This window comes from Peromyscus californicus, unplaced genomic scaffold (genome assembly GCF_007827085.1).
Source record: "Peromyscus californicus insignis strain IS unplaced genomic scaffold, ASM782708v3 Scaffold_22__1_contigs__length_63687245, whole genome shotgun sequence".
In the NCBI taxonomy this organism is placed as follows: Eukaryota; Metazoa; Chordata; class Mammalia; order Rodentia; family Cricetidae; genus Peromyscus; species Peromyscus californicus.
In genome coordinates this window covers 33,944,272-33,968,770 of record NW_026294525.1, presented here as the reverse complement: position 1 = coordinate 33,968,770, position 24,499 = coordinate 33,944,272, and the positions used below count along the sequence as shown (strand labels likewise).

Sequence of the window (24,499 nt, the reverse complement as noted above, 5' to 3'; positions counted from 1 at the left end):
GAACAAGTTTTTTTTTATTCTTTTTTTGGGCATTTTTAGAGACAGGGTTTCTCTGTGTAGCCCTGGTTGTCCTAGAACTCACTCTGTAGACCAGGCTGGCCTTGAGCACAGAGATTTGCCTGTCTCTCCCTCCCTAATCCAGGGATTAAAGGCGTGCACCACCACTGGGTTCAATGGTACATCTTAAAAGACATATAAATAGAATTCCAAGCCAGGCGTGGTGGTACACACTTTTAATTCCATTACTCAGGAGGCAGAGGCAGATGGATCTCCATGAGTTTGAACCCTGCCCCTCATCCAAAAAAGAAAAAAAAAGAATTCTAACTTACTTCATCAGTAGGCAAAAGTTCTACTTAATTCATAGCATTGAAATAAATAAAACACTCAATATATCAAAACTGCCCACATTACTCCATGAAAATATACATATAAACAAAGACAATAAACACAGAAAGTAACTATTTCACTTTAATTTTTCATCATTTCATGATTATAAACTAATCAAAGCAAAGCAATTTCTCAATACAAACACCACATTCCTACTTTAAACTACACAGTTTGTAAGGAGACAAAAAGCTTGCTTCCCCCTAGTTAACTTTCCTAATATCCTATTTTAACGACAACCCATAAATGAGGAACAAATATGGGCTGTGTGGATAAAATCACAGAAAAGATCGTAGGGCAGCACTCGTAGTATATTCAATTTTGACGTTTATCCAAAATGAAGCAAATGATGCTATATGTTTAGAATTTAATTTTTATCAAAGACCAAATTTAATAATTTATTTTGAATGGCTTTAGTTACATTTAAATGGTGTTTTAAATTAATTTTTAGATTAGCATACAAAGTAATATGTTTCATTATGGTATTTTCATATATATATATACACATTATATATATACATTATTATACTTGGCTCTCATTCATTTCTCTTCCGTGCTTTTTAAGGAAAGAAATAAATTCTAGGCTTAATACTTTTGCATCCCAGCTGGCAGGTTAAGATACAGTGCTGTAACGGGGTCTGCTGTGTGCAGTTAGTAAAAGCATCATTAATTCCAGGTCGCCTGAGCCTATGCAGGGCTCATCACATGACTTTAAGAAAACCTGAACTGTTCTATGCTGTGCTAAAACCATTCAACTGGTTGTACAGCAGATTTCTAAAGGCTGCAGCTACTGCTCCATTTCTGATTTTGTTTTAGTTAGAGATGAAAAGGGAAATGTCCTCCACCGGCTCATGTGTTTTAAATACATGATCCGAAGCTAGTTGTGTTGTTCTTGTAGACACTGGAACCTTTGAGGGAGGGAGTGTAGCTTGTAGCTAGGCCACAAGGGCAGCCTTTGATATATATACATACATACACACATACATATATATATGTATGTATATATATCAACAACCAGTTGAATGGTTTTAGCACAGGGTAGAACAGTTTAGGTTTTCTTAATTAACTTAACATACATACATACATATACATATATACATATACATATATACATATACACATATACATATACATATACATATACATATACATATACATATACATATGGCCCTACTTCTACTCCAAGCTATTTGCTTGCTGATCCACCAAGATGTGAACAAGTCATGCGGCAAGTGCCTGCCACTATGTACTGAACTACTCCAGCTATTGTCTTCCTTGTCATGGTAGACAGTATCCTCTATTCTGTGAGCTGAAATAAACTGATCCCACTTTATGCTGCTAATACAGTCTTTATAAACAGACCACAACCAAAGTACAGATGACAGTGCTGTGAAACAGGTCTTGACAAACATAATAGTAAGTGGAAGGGATATATGTCAATGCCAAGTCAGAATGACTGGTCTCCTTCACTGTGCAAAGTAACTCTTCTGTTAAAGGTTGCAGTGGATAAACAGGTCATCTGAGTTACGGATTATATTTGTTCTGCTGCTTGTACTGTGCAGCAGCAGCTGGCTAATGGAAGCTTGCGAGCAAACATAGAGATGGTAATTCATTATAAATATTTTGTAGTATAGCTATAGGGTAACATGTTATTACATTAAATAAATATTGTGGTCTGCTCTTCAAAGCTAGTGGTTTTTAGATTCCCCCAACTCTGAAGTCTGTAAGTACAATTGCTCCATTGTATTGCATGCTTTTTGATGATAGAAACACCATCTTAAGTGGTTCTGGAAGCACGCATATATCCAGAGGAGATTGACTGGAGCCATCCTCATCAAGGACTTGGGTTACAGGCAAGTGTGTGTGTGTGTGTGTGTGTGTGTGTGTGTGTGTGTGTGCATGAGAGAGAGAGAGAGAGAGAGAGAGAGAGAGAGAGAGCATATCTGCCTTTTTACTATAGTGCTGATCTGAACTCAGGTCCTCATGCTTGCATCGGAAGAAGTGTACCTACTGAGCCCTCTCCCTAGCTCCTACTTTGTTTTGTCTTTTAATATCACCTTATATAAGGCCACATAACCTTTACCAAAATGTTTTAAGCCTAGAAACATTTTAAGCCTAGAAAATGGGATAGATTTAAAGAATGTACTACCTTTCTCCATTTTCTCAAGCACAGGTACTTACAAGCAGATTTGAGCACCACAATTTTTGAAACTTTGCTTTTTGGGTGGGGGGAGCTGATATACAGGATGAAGATGAATATGATACACACATGAGACATAGGAATCATTTAGGTTTGGTACCTAGAAGGCTCAGCTTTCTCAAGGTAAGGATATATCCTTTTATCTCGCCGTGTGGACCTCAAGGATTTTGATCATTTTGTTTGTTTTCCTATGATTGGTTATAAGTTTTTTAAAAAGCACAGTGGGGTTGGAAAAATTGTTCAGTGGTTGAGCACACTGTTGTTCTTGCCAAAGACCTAGGTTTAGAGACCAGTACTCACACATGACTCACAACTATCTGGAACTTCATCTGGAACTCTTCTAACCTCCACAGGCACTGCATACACACGGTACGTATACATACATGACTTCCACAGGCACTTTGTGCACATGGTACCCATACATACATGCAGGCAAAACCCTTATACATGCAAAATTAAATAAATAAATCACCAAAAAGCAGAGTCTACAATGTATATACATTGAGAACATTGACATTTTAAAATAAATTTTTATCAAATGTATCTATCAATACAAATATAATACATGTGTTTATACATAAATGCAAGTGTTTATACATCCATGCAAGTATACATTCATATGAAAGATTGTATTTAATTGTGAGACATTTAAAACTCTTGTTTTTCTCCAACACATATTTCTAATCTATTCCTTCATAACGTAATATTTATGATCCATTTAATACTCAAGAGTCTTTAATTAGCTGATAATACTTTTTCCATATGCATTTCAAGTCATATTTCAAAATTTTGTGAACATAAGCTTCTACATGTTTAAAGACCCCCATCTGTATTCTTATTAAACTTAGTATTAGTATACAACTGATCATATCAATATTCACAGAAGCTTTGATAACTATCAAAACATAAAATATTAAACATAAAACTTTTCTTGGAAATGCATCTTTTAAGAAAAGCAACGGGTTTGCATCTCTGTATGAATATTATTTATTGCTGGAATTCAAATGTCATGTAAGTGCCAAGAAACAAAGCTCAAATGCATAGAAAGAAATGAAAACATTTACTGTGGGCCTCTTAGTCAAGTCTGCAGACTCCTAAATTTTATAATAAATAATATGGTGATCTACCATCAAAAATAGTGTTAAATACTCTATTGGCTAAGAAGTCTTTTAGATAATGAAGAAAAGGGGGCAAAAAGGGCATGAAATGCATGTGAAAGGGGGACCTAGGAAGAGTTGAAGTAGGGAGTGTGTGTGTGTGTGTGGGTGAACATGATCAAATTGCATCAAGAAATAAATAAAATGTATCTCTTAATAATAACATAATAACTCCCTTAGGTTTTTTCTTGGATAGAGAGCAATGCTGTATAGGTCAGGCTAGCCTCAGACTCCCATAGAACTGCTTACCCCAGCACCACGAGTACCAAGGTTACAAATATGTGCTGCTATACTTGATTAGGTCTTTATTTGTTTGATTTGTAAGATTTCTTTATGGCATTTTCAGAATACTTTGTTCTAGTTGTCCCCTCCCTGACTTCTTCCCACATGTCCTTGCCAGTCTCCCATACCCTGTTTCCCTAATGCATCCTTCCACTCCAGCATTCTCCCTCCCTCTTTAACGTTCCATATGTTCTAATGTCTTCCTGCTTTCCTTCCTTAAAAACCCCCGTCTTCCTCCATAGACTCCTTTCTAATTTCCTACCCTTTACCTACCTGTCTATTTTCTTGTCATTTACTCCCACCTAATTTTGCATATTTGACTAGGATTTGCATATGACAGGGAATGTATGTAATATAATGTTTTCCAGTTCTGTTCATTTTCATGCAATTTCTTTATGGATGAATAAAATCCCACCATGTAAATAAACATAACACATTTTCACTACCCACTCATCTATTAATGAACATCTAGGCTGATGCTATTTCTTTGCTATTGTGAAAAGAGCAGTGAGCATGGGCATGCAACTATCTTTGTAATGGGACATGGACTCTTGTTGGTATTTACCAAGGAATGACCCAGCGGGGTCATATGGCAATTCTATTTGTTAGATTTGTACACTCCCACCAACAGTGGATAAGTGTTTCTCTTTCCCCACATCCTCACAATCATTTGTTTTTATTTGTTTTCTTGTTAACCACTCTGACTGGGTCAAGAGAGATCTCAGAGTATTTTTATGTTTTTTTTTGTTTTGATTTTTGTTTTTAAGACAAGTTCTCACTGTGTAGCCCTGGCTGTCCTAGAACTCACTGTGTAGACTAGGTTGACCTAGATCTTACAGAGATCTGCCTGCCTCTGCCTTCTAAGTACTGGGATTAAAGGTGTCCTGCACCATGCCTGGCTTTAGAGTAGTTTGAATTTATATTTCTCTGACAGTTAGGGATGTGAAACATGCTTTTAAATACAATCAACTTTATTGAAAATGGAAAATTCTCAACTAAGAAGGGTTTGTCAGCTGACCGCTTGAGCTGTCCACTTCCTCGTTGGTGTCACAGATACTGTATTTCAGATTCGCTCTGCTCCACTTCTATTGGTGGCTGAGAAGATTTGTCTGAATTTTTATAAAAAGGAGAACAGGATGCCATGAATTCCACTGGAAAAGCATGTCATTTCCTTTTCTAAAGTGTGAGAGAGATGCCACAGAAAGAGAAATGGAAATGGACAAGAACAGAAGACCGGCGGCTTTCAGTGTACACAGCTGAGGAAGTGGAAACTGGTATCATTTTCCTTTCTCAAGAACCACAGTTGTTTATTTTTCTTTTGTTGATAACAGATTTATTTCTCATATAATATACCATTATTATGATATCCCCTCCCTCTACACTTCCTAGTTCATCTCCACCTCCTCTCCCATCTGGATGCACTCCCTTTCTGACTCTCGTTAGAAAGCAAATAGGCTTCTAAGGGATAATAACATAATAAATATAATATATACTTTATAATAATATCTTATATATTATATTATAGAGCAAAACTAACACATCAGAATAATACAAAACAAACAAACAGAAGGAAAAGGGACCAAGAAAAGGCACAAGAAACATATATAGATAAGAGACTCACTTGTTTGCACACTCAGAAATCTCATCCTAAAAAAAAAATCACTGAACTTGAAGCCATAAATACATACAAAGGACCTGCAGGATAAAAAGAGGGGGAAAAATAAATAAAATAAAAATTAAAAAAAAGATAGAATTAAAAACAAACAAAAAAGTGTTGGCATGACATTATGAGACAAGGAACCCCTAAAGATGCTGTTAAGTTCACTTTCTGTTGGCCATCTACTGCTGGGCATGTAGCCTCCTTAGAGTGGTTTGTTTCCCTAGTGAGACTCCCTTGGAGAAAACTAAATTTTCATTTGCAAGTGGTTATCAATTGGAGATTGCTTCTGGGTTAGGGATGAGACCATGTGTCCACCTCTCAGCTCTAGGACCCCATCTGGTGCACACCCGTGCAGGCCCCGTGCATGCTGCCCCAGTCTCTGTGAATGAATATGTGTGTTGATCCTTTTGATTTAGAGGGAATTGTTTCCTTGATGTCCCCCATCCCCTCTGGCTCTTAGAATCTTTCCTCTTTCTCTTCTGCAGGGTTCCCTAAGCTCTGAAGCGAGGAGTTTGATGGAGACATTCACTTTAGGGATGAGTGTTCCAAGGTCTCTCACTCTCTGCATATTATCTGAGTGTGGGTATCTGTATTTGTTCCCACATGCTGCAGGAGGAAGCTTCTCTGATGATGACTGAGGAAGGCATTGATCTATGAGTCTAGCAGGATGTTATTAGGAGTTATTTTATTGCTATGTTCCTTCAGTATTTGGTTTTCCCCTGGGTCCCTGGGCTATCTAGTTTCAGGTTCTTAGTCACCCAGGCAGTGTTAGGTATGGATTCCATCTCATGGAGTGGGCACTTAAGTCAAATCAGTTATTGGTTGGTTACTCCTACAAGCTTTATGCCCCTATTGCCCTAGCATGTCTTACAGACAGGACACCACTGTAGGTCCAAGGGTTTGTAGCTGGATTGGTGTCTGTATATCTCCTTTGGTAGTGTGCAGAGTACCTTCCTCTACCAAAGATGCTAGCACATAGTGGTGAAGGCTCTATATAGGCACCAGCTCGACTTCTTCATGTTCAGTGAGTTGTGTATGTGTTGTCTTCAGCAATAGGGCCTCACTGCCAGTTTGTTGTATGAATCAAGAAAATTATCCATTTCTTTTCAATTCTCCAACTTGGTAGAGTACAGGTTTTTAAAGAATGTCTTTATGATTCTCTTTATTTTTTTCTGTATCTGTTATTATTCTCCCCTTTTCATTTCTAATTTTATGAATTTGGGTTGTATCTCTCTGCCTTTTAGTTAATTTAGATAAGGGCTTGTCAAATTTTTAAATTTTTCTCAAAGAACCAACACTTGGTTTCGTTGATTTTTTTTTTGTATTGGTCTTATTTTGTTGGTTTGCTTTATTTTATTTCTATTTTATTGGCTTTCGCCTTGAGTTTGATTATTTCTTGCCGTCTACTCCTTTTGGCTTGTGATTTCTCCTTTTTGTTCTAGAGCAGTGGTTCTCAACCTGTGGACTGCAACCCTTTGATGACCTGCTATTTCCAAAAATATTTACACTACATTAACAGTAGTAAAATTACAGTTATGAAGTAGCAATGAAAATAATTTCATGGTCGGGGTCACCACAAGATGAGGAACTGTACTAAAGGGCCGCAGAACTAGGAAGGGTGAAACCACTGCTCTAGAGCTTTCAGGTACGCTGTTAAGTTACTAATATGAGATTTCTCCTTTTTTTTTTTTAATGTAGGCACTTAGTACTATGAACTTGCCTCTTATAACCACCTTCATTATGTCCCATAAGTTTGGGTATTGTATCACGAATCTTAACAGGTCTTATTAATAAAATCAAACCTAGAGCAGGGTATTGGGGTGAATGCTGGAAGATCAGAGAAGCAGAACAAGCCACAACTACCTCACCTCGCAATTCCTCAGCTGATCCTGTTTCCTCAGACTGGAAGCCTCTGAGTCCTCATCCAAATGGATCTCAGCTGACTTGCTTCTCAAAAGCCTGAAAGCTTAACCAGCCTAGTTCCTGGTACTCACGCCTTTTATACCTTTCTGCTTCCTACCATCACTTCCTGGGATTAAAGGCTCATGTTACCATGCCTGGCTGTTTCCAGTGTGGCCTTGAACTTACAGAGATCCAGACAGATCTCTGCCTTTGGAATGCTAGGATTAAAGGCGTGTGTGCCACTATTTTCTGGCCTCTGTATCTAGTGGCTGTTCTGTTCTCTGACCCCAGATAAGTTTATTAGGGTGCACAATATTTTGGGGAACACAATATCACCACAGGGTATGCTGTGTATTCATTTTCATTCAATTCTAGAAAGTCTTTAATTTCTTTATTAATTTCTGTCTTGACCCATTTTTCATTCAGTAGTGAGTTGTTCAGTTTCCAAGAGTTTGTAAACTTTCTGTTGTTTCTGTTGTTAATACCCAACTTTAACCCATGGTGGTCCGATAGGATGCAGGGTGTTATTTCAATTTTCTTGTATCTATTGAGATTAGCTTTGTGTCTGAGTATGTGGTCAATTTTGGAGAAAATTCCATGTGGTGCTGACAAGAAGATATATTCTTTTGTGTTTGGGTAAAACGTTCTGTAAATATCTGATGGTTTTCTTAAATACAGTCTTGTGTGAGCCTTAGAAACCTCACAGCTGCTCCCAAGCAAGTGAAAACTGCCCACTCTGTGGTCGGCAGCGCCATTCTCTTTCGGGACAAGCAGAGGGGTTTTGCTTTACAAGTTTATCACAGTTCACTTCCCAGTCAAAACACTGTCATTATTTTACAAGCTGTTCTTCTGAGACATGTAGACAAGTGTTCGTTAGTTATCATGAGTACAAAGAAAGCTCTTGGCTAAATTAATATAAATGCTTATGCTCTTGCCAAAGGACAAAAAGCATTTTTTCTGCTAACATTACCTTCCCAGCTGCCCAATTTAATCAACGCAAACTCTGCTCCATATGCTAGGGCTATTGGACGGCAATGAACCTTGTGGAAAGATATGGAAAAGCCTTCTCTGGATTCCCAGGCTTGGCTACTTTCTTTCAGAGACTCCCTAACCCCCACAGACCTTTATTCTAACAAAAAAATTAATGTCTTATCATTTATCATCATCAGACCGTAAATCCATGAGGTGCTTATTTTTCTGTTTTTGTTTGAGTGTATTGGTGTACGTTTATGTGTAGGCATGTTGGCATATGTGTAGGCATGAATAGGTGTAGGGTGTGCAGAGGCCAGAGGTTGATGACAGGAATCATTCTTGACTGATCTTCCACCTCCTTCAATGAGACAAGGTCTCTCAGTCAAACTCAGATCTTTCTGATATGGCTAGTCTTGCTAGCCAGCTTTCTCTTGGGACCCTCTGTCTCTGCCTTTTTCTGCCTGGTATTTCATGGGTTCTGGAAATCAGAATTCTGGTCGTTGTATACTTTACCCACCAAACCATCTCCCCAGCTCCCATGCTCACCTTTGAATCCTCCTATTCCAACACAATACTTAATAAAGAGAGAGCCTCAATAAATATGACTGCCCTAAATGAGGTAGACATAATAATGTCTGCACCGTGTGACATGAGATACAGACAAAAACACTTTTGCCCTGAAATAGTAACGCTCCAAGTCATTCTAAAATCCTTTGTCCTTTGATGATGCCTTTGCATCTTGTATATTAAAATATGAAGTATGGTTAATATTCAATTGGGAAAATAATGACAGAGAAGAGTGAAAGAGAGTGGAAACAACCTGGAAGAAGGTAGACTTTGAAGAAGTGTGACCTGGGGCAGAGTGTGCAAGGGACTGTTCCGGGAAGCAGCTGAACAGTTTGATCTAGGCAGGAGAATCAGGGCCAGGTGTAGTTTTGGGGATTGGATGCTAAGCACAGTAAGTAGCCATCAAAGAGTATTAAGCAAAATACTGGCATGACCTGATTTAGTTATTAAAAGATCAGTTTAGCAGAGACCTCTCTTTCTATTAAATCCAAGCCAGGCTAATAACAGCAGCTCCTCCATGAAAAAACAATGAGAGGTTCTAGAAAAATAATTTTTAAAAATATTTAAGCATTCAGAGGCCAAAAGGAAACAAGAAACTTCCAGGACAAAGTCAAATAGAAAAAGAGGAACTAGCAGCAACTCAAGAAGCAACTAAATTCCAAGAAGCCTAATAGAACAGGCAAGGTAAGCCTCTGGTTCAGTGAGAGTCGCGTCTCAAGGAAAAAAGATTTATCTTAGACATGCCACAGTGCAGCAGCGGAACCCGAAAGAAAAATAAATCTTAAAGCAATCAGAAAAATGCAAGATAATACATTCACTTCCTAGGGCTATGTGGTGGTTTGATTGAAAGATGTCCCACACAGTCTCCGGCATTTAAATCCTTGGTTCCCAGTTGACGATGTTGTTGGGGAGGTTTAGGAGATGTGGACTTATTAGAGGAACTATGTCACTGGAGGCATGCTTGGAGAGTTTAAAGGCTCCTGCCACGTCAAGTTCAGTCCACTTCTTGCTTACGGTTCAAGATGGTCACTCTCGGGTTGCTGCTCCAGCCACCACGCTTCTCAGGCATGACAATCTCTGATCTTTCTGGAACCCTGAGCCCAAATAAACCTTTTTTTTTTTCTCCCCAAAGGGAGAAAACAATGTAAGTTAAAAGAGTCACTGGTACCAAGCAAGTTCCCAGCAAAATCTATTAGTCAAGGCCTAAGAGAGTCCTATGTGGTCCAGTTGTTCACTCTTGGACTTTTAAAGTTCCTGATCCCACTCCTATGTTCTATTTTCTGTACCCAAAGCAATGATCTGAGAGTCTATGTGAGCCCCTCCCTCTCCCTCTCCCTCTCCCTCCCTCCCTCTCTCTCTCTCTCTCTCTCTCTCTCTCTCTCTCTCTCTCTCTCTCTCTCTCACTCTCTCTCTCTGTGTGTGTGTGTGTGTGTGTGTGAGTGTGTACCTGTCTCTGTGTCTCTCTCTCCTCACAACAAGAACTGTTACATGTTTCAATTTACCCCATCTCTGTCCTCAGTCTAAGCTGGCAGATATGACATCTTCAAGAACCTTGTGGATAGATGTCCCACACATGTCAATGAGGTTCATATTATTAGACTATATTTTCCACTGATCATTTCTAAATATTCTGTATCTACTTGAGGTTACTGTTGAGACATTATCTCAATTGGATATGAGTATACTCTTAATCTCTCAAGCAAAAGGTTGATAGCCACACCCTTAGTGTTCTATCCAATACATGACTTAGGTCTTTGTTTTGTTTGCCAGTATGAACAGGCTAAGACATTCTCAAATCACCATATACTGACTTGTGAGTGGATAGGTAGTTTAATAAGTTAGAGCACAGTATTAAAATGTTCTCGATCCTTCTGGCTTAACTATTCTTTTCTCAAGTGATACCTTTCCTCTACTGCACCTCCCATACATTGCTTGGAAATCTCCTCAGTTAAATATCCAACTCCATCACTTACAAGTTCTGCTTCCATCCCAGCTACAGGGTACCTCAGCCAAGTTTCCCATGTGTTATATTGAGGAGTGCCTGTCTGTCATCTTCCAATAACATACCCTTCTTTTCCTTCTAATATCTTCCAGAATCATCATTAACACTCATATTTCTACCAACTGTCTCTTCCAGCAGCCTACATTTTTTAAAATCAAGTACACTAAAATTCCTCTAGTCTTTCCTACCCAGTCTGAAACTATTCAACAGCTTTAGATATGCTTACAGTATTTTAGAATATTTTTTAAAGAATCTGCTATAGATGAACTTTAGAGCCTTGCTCCAAAATTCCTGTCAACTTCCTAGGGATGCTTTAGCAAGTACCATAAACTGAATGGTTTAAATGATAGAAATTGGAGCTGGAGTAATGGTTCAGTAGGTAAGAGCACTTTTACCTACTGCTCTTCCAGAGGAGGGGTTTCAATTCCCAGCACCCACGTGGTGGCTCACAACCATTTGAAACTACAGTCTCATAGGATCTGATACCCTCTTCTGGCCTCTGTGGGCACCAGATGCAAACACAGTACACAGACACACATGCAGACAAGACACCCATACACCTAAACAAAATTAATAAAAACCTAAAGGACAGATGTGTTTTTCCTGATTACTGAAGTATGGAAGCTTGAAATCAAGTGATTGGCAGATTCCGTCTACCTGGAGAATCTTTGTCATACTTCTCCCTAGCTAACAATGGATGCTACAAACCTCTCTGAAGTGGGCCAGCGGTGGTGCACGCCTTTAATCCCAGCACTCAGGAAGCAGAGACTAGTGGATATTTATGACTTCAAGGCCAGTCTGGTCTATAGTGTGAGTTCCAGGACAGCCCAGGGCTACACAGAGAAACCCTGTCTCAGAAACAAACCAAACCAACCAACCAAAGAAACAAAACTGGTAAATTTGAATAACATCTAAAATATCCAAACCAAGAGAGAGTATATTGAGGTCAAATTTTCTTAAAAGTAGTCACTACGTTTATGCTTTGTTGATTTTAAGTAAACAATTTAAAATTCCTAGAGTAAAAGAAAACAAGAAGTATATAAATCCAAACCAGGAGTTTAAAATAATGCATGGTTACTTAAATGCAAAACAGACATACACTCAATAATCATCCCCAAAGAAAGCAGTGGCCTTCCTGCAAAAGTAAAAAGAGTAGAAATTGCACAAGGCAATGGAAAGTACAAGGAAGAGGGTAACTTTACACCTGTTACTAAGACGACATTTTACTATACGTAAATACACCAAGCAAACCAGTTAAAAAAGTCAACAGTGCCGGGCGGTGGTGGCGCACGCCTTTAATCCCAGCACTCGGGAGGCAGAGGCAGGCGGATCTCTGTGAGTTCGAGGCCAGCCTGGGCTACAGCGCGAGATCCAGGAAAGGCGCAAAGCTACACAGAGAAACCCTGTCTCGAAAAACCAAAAAAAAAAAAAAAAAAAAAAAGTCAACAGTGACAAAGAATAAAGAATGCAATCAATCCATGGTGGTTGTAGCAAGTAACTCAAATTAATAAACAGGGAAAGAACAAAAGTGAAGGGATCCAGAAGGAAATATTTATACTGTGCATTTTTAGGCAACCTTCATTCTTACAGAAAAGAGAGCTATTAGACATTGAGAGGGTTCCCATAACTCAACAATATAATAATGTTTTGTTGTCCCTACAATAGGTAGCATCACAGTCTATGGTCTAGCCCGGTATGGTGACGTTAAGTCATGGGGGTGGAGCTTCAGGAATGGAATCCACGGAGTTATTAAAAAGACCCATGAGCTGTTTTCCCTTCCTTACACAATACCAGGCTATAAGAAGTCGCTTGTCTGTTTCTGTAAAACATACCCTAGTCAGTTCACACCCTACCAAACCAGCTGCGGTGGAGTGCTACTGTTCCTCGGGGGCTGTGGACCACTGACTGCCTCCTGGCTTGCTCCTGGCTTCCTGTTTTTGCACCTCTTCTGCATTTCCTGCCCTCCTCCCACCCACAGGGCATTCTTCACACAGTCCAGTGATGTTTCACATCACACATCAGAGGAAACCATTCTCCAAGCAACTCCCCTTTGTATTCATTCACACAGCCTCGAAGCATTCCTCAGTGTCCTTCCTGGGCCCATCTTAGCTCCCTCTCCCTCCTGCTCCAGTCTGTGTCCCTTTCTTGGAAGCCACTCACCCAGTCTTAGCACTTGTTCTTTGTGCTAACTAGAGTGTTCTACCCCTCTGGTTTCTTGCAAGGCTAGCTCTACCCTTCTTATCTGCTCTCAGCTCAAATGACCCTTCCTGTAATACCCCCCCTTCCATTATGCACTGTTCATTCCATAGCAGTGGGCACCATCTAAAATTATTTTGCATATATGGTTCAAAATGTGATCATTCTCTTACTGCATAATAAACTCTCCTGTTTTTTCGTGTTCCCCGGAGTGCTCAGGAGAGTGATTGATACACACTAGGAACCCAGTGAATATTTGCTGAATACAGATGACTACATAATTCCCCAGGATATAAAGAGATAATGCACAAATACAATACAAGGGTGCCCCATTGGAGTTTATGCGTTGGAAGCTTGGTCCTCGGTGTATGGGGGTGTGCGAAGCCTCTTGAGATCTGGGCCTTTGTAGGAAATAACTAGCTCGTTTTGATGTAGTTTTTTTTTTGAGAGTCTAGTGGGACCTCAAAAAAGAAAGTTCTGAAAGAGCCAGCCTGAGTCACTCTCTCACCTGTCTCCCCATGTAATTTCTTCCTCTACTCTTGCCAGCAACATACAATTTGAATTTCTGGGCTCACAAAGGGGGAGCTATATAAACCTCTCCTTTATAAAGTACTTAACTTCAGGTGTTTTGTTATAGCAATAGGGAGCTAAAATAAGATGGAATAAATGCTATTGTTAGATTGCTTTGTGAGTCATCATCTCCCGGATGCATTGTTCACCCTTCCTGGCATTCGTTCACATCCTAGGAGACTTAACACTACAACCTCACCTCTGGGACCCTTCCTGGTTCATTTCTGGTAGGGCTGGGTCAATATGGAACACTGGCAAGAACCTCAAGAATCAGAGAGACTAGAGTGCTGACTCCCTATTTGCTGGTCATTTTAGAGTCATAGCCTTGTCAGGAACAGAATTTCCTTGAGATAATCCTCTCTCCTTTTCCCCTGACCCACATTGCGACCCCAACAGCTTATACTAAAGCTCTTTCTACCACCTGTCCTTCCAGGGTGAAAGAAGTTCTTCATACTGCCAATGCCTAGAGCTCTAACATCTCTCTTATACTTCTAACTTCTGCCAAGACATCCATGTCTGTCGAGATCATGATGGGAAAACGTACAGAGATGGCTAGTCAAACTATTTCAAATGCATGAACTGTAGACCAATAGCTGTGGAGCCCCTGTGGGACTGGACTAGGCCCTCGGGATAGACGAGACAGTTGTTGAACTATTTAGGGGGCCCCCAGGCAGTGGGATTGGGATCTGTCCCTGGTGCATGAGCTGACTTTTTGGAGCCCATTCCCTATGGTGGGACACCTTGCTCAGCCTTGGTGCAGGAAGGAGGGGCTTGGACCTGCCTCAACTGAATATACCAGGCTCTGCTGACTCCTCATGGGAGACCTTCCCTTGGAGGAGGTAGGAATGGAGGGTGGGTTGGGAAGGAAAGGCTGGGGGGGGGGGCAGGTGGAGGGAGGAGAGGGGGATCTATGGTTGGTATGTAAAATGAATAGAAAATTTAATAAAATAAATTAAAAAAAGACATCCATGTCTGGCTTTTTATCTGTGTCTTTACTTATTTATGTGTATGAATGTTTTGCTTGCATGTATGTCTGTGAGCCATGCACATGCAGGGCCTGCAGAGACCAGAAAATGGATCAGATCTGCTGGGACTGGAGTGACAGATGGTTGTGAGCCACCATGGAGGTGCTGGGAATGGAACTCTGGTCCTCTGAGAAAGCAACCACTGTTCTCATCCGTCGGGCCGTCTCTCTAGCCCCATCTTTGTGTCTCTTCAGCAGAGCCGGCGGGAATATCCTTGGGTGCCTTCTGCTTGCCCTTCAAGATTCCTGCCACTCTTCTCCCCAGTATTTTGTACCCTGGGAAGCTGAACCATGTAAATTTACCCAATGGAGTCCTCTAGCCGATGGGAGTCAGTTAAAGTGAAATGCCAGCATGAAATCAAAAGGTGCCAAGTGGAAGTTAAGGTACTTACCTCCCTCTCGCTGCTGGGTCACCTCAAACCAAACGCCCTTCCTCTTCATTTTCTTACCTTCTACTGGGAATTTCACTCACACTCTCAGACTGTCCTCTTAGCCCTCATCTCTTCAGGCAGGGAGGTATTGAAAGTCTCTTAATTAAGCTCTCTCTCAGTTACACAGTTTGATGGTGTCATAGTTACCTGCCAGGATGCTGGCCAGTGAGCAAGGCCAGGCTCTGTGAGCACTGAATCAGGTGATGCCTCTCCTCTGGAGTTATCAGTGCATATTAATTCATCTTAAGGCAAAGGACTATGGTTGTTGAAAGGTTTTTGCACCCCGATAGGCCTCTCCACCAACGCAGTGATCCAAGTCAGACCCAATCAGACTGAATTAGAAAAAGCCCTGGTTTAATGGGTAAAGCCAGTTTAATGGGTAAAGTGTGATTCTCCCGCCCCCCCAGAGGGAACAAGAGACCATGGCCACATGGACCACATGTCTGTTTTCTAGGATGCAGCTTAAAACCCTGTGGGAGTGGTCTTGAGCTTCTCTGGGGGAGGAGCTGTGTTTGGTGGGCTTTGAAGGGCAGGTTTGGGGAAAGAGATGGGGGAGGGGAGTTGAGGTGGATCTTCCACCAGAACAGTTGTTACTTATATTCTTTTCTCTCTTCCCAGGCAGCAGTGACTTGGCCAGTCTCAGACAATCCGCACCTATGGGAAACACTGAGGGAAGAGGCCATTCTGCTTTCCACGTGCTTCTCCTATGGCACGTGTCAGCCCTTGAACATCCTCCCATCCCCTTGAGTCACACTTCTCCTTGCCCTACTGTGCTGCAGGGATGGCTCCTATAGGCCACGGGTGGCCATCTCTTAATTTCCTTTAATTGAAAATAAATTTTCTTTCACACAACACATTATGATTATGGTTTTTCCTCCCCCAATTCCTCCCAAATCCTCCACACTTTCCCACCAACCAAACTCCACACCTTTTCTTTCTCTCGTTAGAAAACAAACAGGCATCTAAATAAAAACTAATAATGATAAAATAAAAACAAACTGGCCAGAATAGGAAAAAAACAAACAAACAAACAAACAAACAAATGGCAGAGAAAAAGAGTCAGAAAAAGGCACAAGAAAACGTACAGACACTGAGACACACACATTTGCACAAATAGAAAAAAAAAACAAAAAGAAAATAAAAAACATAATATATAAGCAAAAATTTTAAAAGTTAAATTAAAAATTATTAAAAAGTTAAATTAAAGATTTATGTAAAAAAAATTGTCTTGACAAAGCATTAGGAGACAAAAGCCCTAAAAACATACCATTGAGTTCCTTTTCTGCTGGCATAGGGCCTGCCCTTCAGTGTGTTTTGTGTGTACCCACTGAGACTCTGTTGGATAAAACTCAGTTTTCTTTTGTGAGTGGTTGTCCACTGGAGATAGATTCTGGGTTAGGGATGGGGACTTGGGTCCACTTCCTCCCTCAGAGCTGAGACCCCATCAGTCTTAGACCCCTGTACGCCTCATACATACCGCCACTGTCTCTATGAGTTCCTGTCTGTCAGTCCTGCTGTTTGCAGGAGGTCTTGGTTCCTTGGTATCGTCCATCCCCACAGGCCCATACAATCTGTCTGCCTCAGAGTTCCCTAAGCCTTGAAGGGAGGGATTGGATGAGAGACATCCCGTTTGAAGGTCTCTCACTCTCTGCACACTGTGTTACGTTTCACGCAGACACTTCCTATCTCTTAGTCTACAGCTGTTTCGTGTCATGCTTCACACATTCCTTCATCAGAAAATGGGGCCCTGTAATCGTGAGAACATTCGAGTCATGCGGAACTGGCTGGGTCCTGGCTCTCTCCTGCTGTGGATAGCCCAGCAGCCACACAGCAGCCTTCCACTGCTGAACCCGAGGACCCACACCAAGCAGGTCAAACCATAGCTGCCTTCTCCGCAGGACCGGCGTCTCTCCTTGTGCCATTTTTCTGCACACTGTATCTGCCCCACCGCAATGATAGGAGGAGGTTTCTAGGGCCAGACTGAATTTAGGGGTAAGAAGACAGCTTCCAGGTAAAATATTCTTTGAGAGTGTCCCCACTTCCTGGCAGGAAGCACTGATGGTGGGCCACTTCCTGTGTCACGCCGCTGAGCAACATCCTCCCCTCCCGGCAGCCTAAAACATTTCTGATTGACATTCACACGCAGAACTCAAGGGCTTAATTTAGACACTGACTCCGGAATGAAAAAACATATGCCATGTGCGGATGTTTATAATGTATACTTTTTCCGCACTGAAGGGGAAAAAAAGAAAGAAAGAAAAGACAAGAAAACCCAAGTCACAGGTGCAGCCGGCCCTGGTGATACTGCAAGACGAGAGTTTATGGCTGAGGAGACACACGGTGAGGAAATGGACTCCAAATAGCCTGTTCTAAGCTCTGTCACCCTAGGTTTGAGAAAGGGTGTCCTTTCCTTCAGTTACCTCTATGTATAACTGGGGAAGTGGGTCCTCTCCATTAAGATCTGTTTTGCTTATAAAACAGTAGAAAATTCTCACAGAATACATGACCCTGTCCCCATGCAGGAGCTCCCAGGTTGTGTTGTTTTGTTTTAAGAAGACTGGATGGGGAACGTGCAATATTCGACAAGCCTGGTGGGGACCCAAATTCACACGTTTCTGCCCTGCCATACCTCACTTGGGACTTTCACAAGCACAACGTGTCCCATGATTGCTACGACTAAGCAACATCTCTGCCTTTCCAGCCTAGGAGTGGGTGGAACAAAGAGTCAATGCAACAATGATCTCCCAGCGATGTCCGATGGTCTCATTGGCCAGACAGGGTCTATGCCAGTCCTCTCTGCAAGGGATGCTGGGAAGGTCATGTAGCGATTGCAATCAGGGCAAAACATGGCTTTCGAACCCATACGGAAAATGTGGTCTTACCCTTCTCCTCTTCCATCTTGGGATGGAGCTCACTGTCTGTCCATAAAAGAAGTATGTTACATACCAGACCAGGAGAGTTGACTCTCACTGGCTATTGTGCCTACAAGAGATTTGCATATTGTAGATGGAGGGGGATTGGGTGGATACTGAACAGTAACTTAAATCAAGATGGCCTATCATATTTGACAACGTGTTTTCTCATCTGTATCCCCTACCAACGATTATATCCATCTTTATTGTCATTATAAACTTCCAATCTTTAAAAAAGCATTAGAAAAAAAAGGAAAATGAATAATTGATAATAATTTAACTGTGCTGATGCACTGTAGATGTGTTTGTGTGTCTCTTGCTATTTTGCCAGAGATGTTTGTTCGTGGTATTTGCTGAATTTCATATTCCAATTTTACAATTAGCATACATTAGTCATTCTCTTATTATTAGAGTTTATGACATACATTATCTAGCTAGTAAAATCAATATATTCCCTCTTGTAGGATTACTGATAGACAATGAGATCAAAATGGCAGCTGCCACTGGCTGAGCACTTACTGTGTGCCAGGCTTACTATTAAGCAAATTGTTAGAGAATTTACCTCACTTATTCTTTGCAGCATTCCATGAACAACTGGGTCTTGGTATCCCTCCTAAGAACATCAAGGAAACTCAAGCACAGAGATGATAGATTAAGCTTTCTGAAAACCAACAGTTACTGTTTATTTGTTTTTCAATAAAAAACATGGCCAGGTATGGTGAGACTTGCTTGTAATCCCAGCACTTAGTGGGTGGAAACAGGAGGATCAGGAGCTCAGGGTCACCCATTCTCGTATGGCAATTTCAAGGCCAACCTGAGTTACATGATACCCTGCCTCAAAAAAAACAAAACAAACTGAATAAAATAATAATGTCCATAGTAATAGAGAGTAATCTTGGTAATAAAAGACTAATGCAAGAATGCTCTCCCCCTCTGAAAGCAGCATTCTGCTTCAAACCTTATTACGGAAAAAAAAAATTCTTATTTGAAGCAGGATGACTCATATTTGGAGGATCAAAGTATGTCTATAAAATCACATATAAAGTGACTATTTGAAAACTCTGCTGTCACACTAATGAACTGTGTCTTCTTATCCAATCTGGCCCCTCTATTCTAATCAAATTACTGCTTTGCTCGTAAAGAGCCTTGAACATTTTTAAAATGTTTGACAGTTCTCTCAGTGTCAGCTTAATCATGCTATTTTCTGCTGTGGTTTGTGGTACTTATTAAAATAATGATTATCCGTCATGGAGTGTGAATAGCCCCACCATTTTCCTTTCCGACACAACCTGGATGAACTTGGCATAGGGAGCTCCTGATTATCCATCACACTTTTTAGCAAAAGCAGAGACAGAAGGCAAGGCAAGTCAGTGTTGAGGAATCCAGGGATGTTCTAATGCCGTGGAGAGCGAGTTCTGCAGTGATAACTGAGTGAGATCACCAGCAAGTGATTTAACACTTCAACTTTTTCTTACAAAAAGGGGCCTGGTTAAGGAGATATTGTAACACAAATTGCTAAATGGTCTTATTTTTTTTTATTTATTTATTTATTTATTTATTTTTGTTTTTTTTTTTTTCGAGACAGGGTTTCTCTGTGTAGCTTTGCGCCTTTCCTGGAACTCACTTGGTAGCCCAGGCTGACCTCAAACTCACAGAGATCCGCCTGGCTTTGCCTCCCGAGTGCTGGGATTAAAGGCGTGCGCCACCACCACCCGGCGCTAAATGGTCTTATTAATAAAAAAAAAAAAAAACGGGGTTGGGGATTTAGCTCAGTGATAGAGTGCTTGCCTAGCAAGCACAAGGCTCTGGGTTCCATCCTCAGCTCTGAAAAAAAAAAAAAGACAAAAAAAAAAAAAAAAAAACCCAGAGCCAGATATTGGGGTAAAAGCTGAGAGATCAAAGGAATAGAACAAGACAGCCACAAGTTCTTACTGCTAGGAAATCCTCAGCCCAAGAGAGCTACTTCCTCTATACTCATGCCTTATATACCTTTCTGTGCCCTGCCATCTCACTTCCTCTCTCCGCCCAGCTACATTACTTCCTCTTTCCGCCCAGCTCTATCACTCCCTGCTGTGGGATGGTCTGTATGGCAAATGTGTTGCTGATTGGTCAATAAATAAAACACTGATTGGCCATTGGCTAGGCAGGAAGTATAGGAGGGACAAGGAGGAGAATAAAGCTGGAAAGTGGAAGGCTGAGTCAGAGAGACACTGCTAGCTGCCACGATGACAAACAGCATGTGAAGATGCCTATAAGCCACGAGCCACATGGCAAGCTATAGATTTATGGAAATGGATTAATTTAAGCTATAAGAACAGTTAGCAAGAAGCTCTGCCACGGCCATACAGTTTGTAAGCAATATAAGTCTCTGTGTTTACTTGGTTGGGTCTCAAAGGCTGAGATTTGTCCTGACTGTGGGCAAGGCAGGAAAACTCTAGCTACAACTCCCTGTCTGTCTGTACAGACCTCTGTGGTTAACTAGTGCTGGGATTAAAGGCGTGTGCCACCACACCTCTGTTCCCAGTGTGGCCTTTAACTCACAGAGATGGGGATGAATCTCTGCCTCCTGAATGCTAGGATTAAAGGCATGTGTGTAGCTGGAGTTTTCCTGCATGGCCCACAGTCAGGACAAATCTCTCTCACCTGCCAGTCCCACAGCCGCTCAAACCTGACCAAGTAAACACAGAGACTTATATTGCTTACAAACTGTATGGGCGTGGCAGGCTTCTTGCTAACTGTTCTTACAGCTTAAATTAATCCATTTCCATTAATCTATACCTTGCCACATGGCTCCTGGCTTACCAGCATCTTCACATGCTGTTTCTCATCATGGCGGCTGGCAGTGTCTCTCTGACTCAGCCTTCCACTTCCCAGCTTTATTCTCCTCCTTGTCCCTCCTATACTTCCTGCCTAGCCAATGGCCAATCAGTGTTTTATTTATTGACTAATCAGCAACACATTTGCCATACAGAACATCCCACAGCACTTCCCCCTTTTTTTTTCAAAAAGGAAGATTTTAACCTTAAAGTAAAATTACATATAATTTGGGAATTTGGGCGTAGCTTCTCTTACTACTTCCTGCTGGAGGGGGGCGCTGTATCATATGGGGACACAAAGAAAATTTTAGGATTATGGAATAGTCCATGAGGCTGTATTGTCTGAGCCAGATGCCTTCAAACCATTCTGGATGTTGGATCATCTGGGCCATGGTGTCATCGGAGACCTTCAGAGGGTCTTGGCTGGTCAAACCTGATGTATCTTAATCTGGAACAAATCCATAGCCTCTGGCTTTTGTGTGGGAACAAAAGCAGAGACTCTTTTTCCAAGCAACATATCCTTATATCCAAATTTTGAAGTCAAGGTACCTTTAAAATACACATTTTGGCATAACTCAACAGCTTTTACAATCAAATGTTTTTCTGCAGTTAAAAATCCCAAAGACAACACAATCCAGATTCTCTGTGTGATATTCATCTTTATGTGGCTTATTTTTTATATTAATTTTACTGTCTCTTTAAAGTCTTTATTTTTTAAAACTATGTATTTGTTTCTATAACTGTATATATCACCTTTTTTGTCTCTTTCATGCCTACGTATCTTTTACACACATTTTAAACTATTACATCTGAATCTGTCTTATTGTGAATCTATTGCTTTAAGCTGCAGCAGCTGTGGTTGCTGGCTCTGCCCACCCCAGCTTCCCAACATGGCCGTGGTTTACCGCCAGCTCTGGGAGCTAACGTGGGTCTATGCTTTTAGCCAAGCAGCGTGTAACTCAGAAACCTCTTTTTTTGTTTTGTTTTGTTTTGTACTAGCAAAGTCTAAATCCACCATGCAGCTTAATGTGCCACTTGCAGAGGCCTCATTCCTGCCATATGGCGGCAGGCGCACACGCCAGGAACCCACAAGTAGCTCAAACCAGCAGCTGCCGCTCATTTGAGAGAGACAATTAGGAAGCTGTTTTTAGCTTCATTTTAGAATCTTTTTTCGGGTTTTAGGTGGAAACTCTTGCCACCACGTTGGACGCCATTTGTAGCTGGAGTTTTCCTGCCTGACCCACAGTCAGGACAAATCTCTCTCACCTGCCAGTCCCACAGCCGCTCAAACCCGATCAAGTAAACACAGAGACATATATTGGGAACAAACTGTATGGCCGTGGCAGGCTTCTTGCTAACTGTTCTTACAGCTTAAATTAATCCATTTCCATTAATCTATACCTTGCCACATGGCTCCTGGCTTACCGGCATCTTCACATGCTGTTTCTCATCATGGCGGCTGGCAGTGTCTCTCTGACTCAGCCTTCCACTTCCCAGCTTTATTCTCCTCCTTGTCCCGCCTACACTTCCTGCCTAGCCAATGGCCAATCAGTGTTTTATTTATTGACTAATCAGCAACACATTTGCCATACAGAACATCCCACAGCACATGTGCTACCACTGCCTGACCTCTATGTTTAATATAGTGGCAGGCTTTTTCCTGTGATCCCCAGGCAAGCTTTATTTGTTAGAGCACAAATAAAATATCACCACAAGACTCCTCAAGCCCCCATTAAAAACAATGGAAGCAGAGGGATTTCAGGGTCCCCTTTCCATTGTCTGAATAAAATCAATGAAACTAAAAAGTACCTTTCCTAAACTTTTACTTGTTTTTTTTTAATGTTTGTACAGACACACACACACACACACACACACACACACACACACACACACACACACACACCCCTGTGGAGGCCAGAAGAGCTTGTCAGGTTCCCTTGAGTTGGCGTTACAGGTGGTCGTGAGCCACCTGATGGGGGTAGGGGAACAGAACTTGGCTCTTCCAGAAGAGCAGCAAGGGCTCTTAACCTCTGAGCCATCTCTCTCCAGACCCTTATTTAGTTATGCTTATAGGCAATGGATTCAAGTGATTAAAAAACAAACAAAAAACTCATTTCCTTCCAGTGACTTTCTATCTCACTCCCTACTCCCCATGTGGTTAACCTCTGCATTCGATGCTCTCCCTACTCATTCCATCTCTTAGATGAAATGTTGATGAGCATGGAAGGGACTCTGAACCTTTTAGTTACACCCTTAGCAGTATTTCCTGGAGATGTTTCCTTTTCAGAATGTCTCATGCTTTATCACTGTTCCTTTTTTTTTAACAGCTACCTAATATTCCATTGTGTGCATATACCATAATTTAATTAGCCACTCCTCTGCGGACAGACACTTGTGTTGTCCCTGACCTTTTGCTTTTATAAACAATGCAATTTCAAATAACCTTGGTCATAAATGACTTGGATGTGTGCAGATGTGTCAGCAATGATACACTCCCTGAAGTGAGATGGCTGGGTCAGAGAGCAAATACATTTGTTATTATTAAAAATAATGTCAAACTGCCCTTTGTTGTATCCCCATGAATGCCCCCAGCAATGTAGGTGAGTTGTAGGTGTACCTTCTGGCCGCTGAAGCAGAATTTTGTTGAATATTTTTATTGTTGTGCCTCAAATAATTTTAAAACAAGAAAGGAAGGAAGGAAGAAAAGGAGATGATGGTGAATAAATACTATTTTAACTAGCGGAGCTCACGGGCTTAAAAAGAGAACATCCTGGATGAAGTTTTTAAATTTTTAAGTGAAGCACGGTGTCTTTGCTGAGGTGTCCTCAGAGCCCATGTCACAGCACAACTGCTGGAAGAGCAGCTGTGTTAATGAGGGCTTCTGGGACTCGTGCCGAGACTCCTTTCTTGGAAACGGTAGATGCGGTGGCAGAGCAGAGCCCTTGCCCTGGACTGGGAATGTGCAGCCGCAAGGAGTTTAAGCCCTGCTCAGACTGCAGCTGGTCATGAATCAGGACCTTGACATTGAGTCACAGGGGCTCGGTATCCCCACAAGGTGAGTATCAAGATGACGGGTAAGGAGAGAAGCAAATGTAATGGCTGTCCTCCATGAGTATGAACAGAACCGTCATCTAAACAGTAAAACCTGTGCCTAGCCACATCTTAGAGTAGAAATGTCAGGCTAGCAATAGAAGGAGGAATGAAATGGTTATGTTCTAGAATCTACCTCAGTCCTAGTACACTGAGCTGTTCAAATCCACCCACGTGATACTAACGCTCTTCAAAATGGGTCAAGCCAACAGGAGTGTAAAAAAGAGATTTACACTTACCTACGTTTATTTATTTATTTTTAAGTGTGTGTGTACACGTGTGGAGGTCAGAGAACCATGGGTGGAGGTAAGTTCTCTCCTTCCACCATACAGAT

At 41.3% G+C, this 24,499-nt stretch overlaps 1 protein-coding gene across 1 annotated transcript in view; it reads right to left on the bottom strand.

The window, feature by feature from the left end:
- Tmem244 (transmembrane protein 244) overlaps positions 1-16,899 on the bottom strand; it is a 78,594-nt gene extending 61,695 nt beyond the window's left edge. The window contains 1 exon segment of the mRNA XM_052751580.1: positions 16,825-16,899. Coding sequence (XP_052607540.1) covers positions 16,825-16,899 — 75 coding nt within the window.
- Between the last annotated feature and the right edge of the window lie 7,600 nt (positions 16,900-24,499).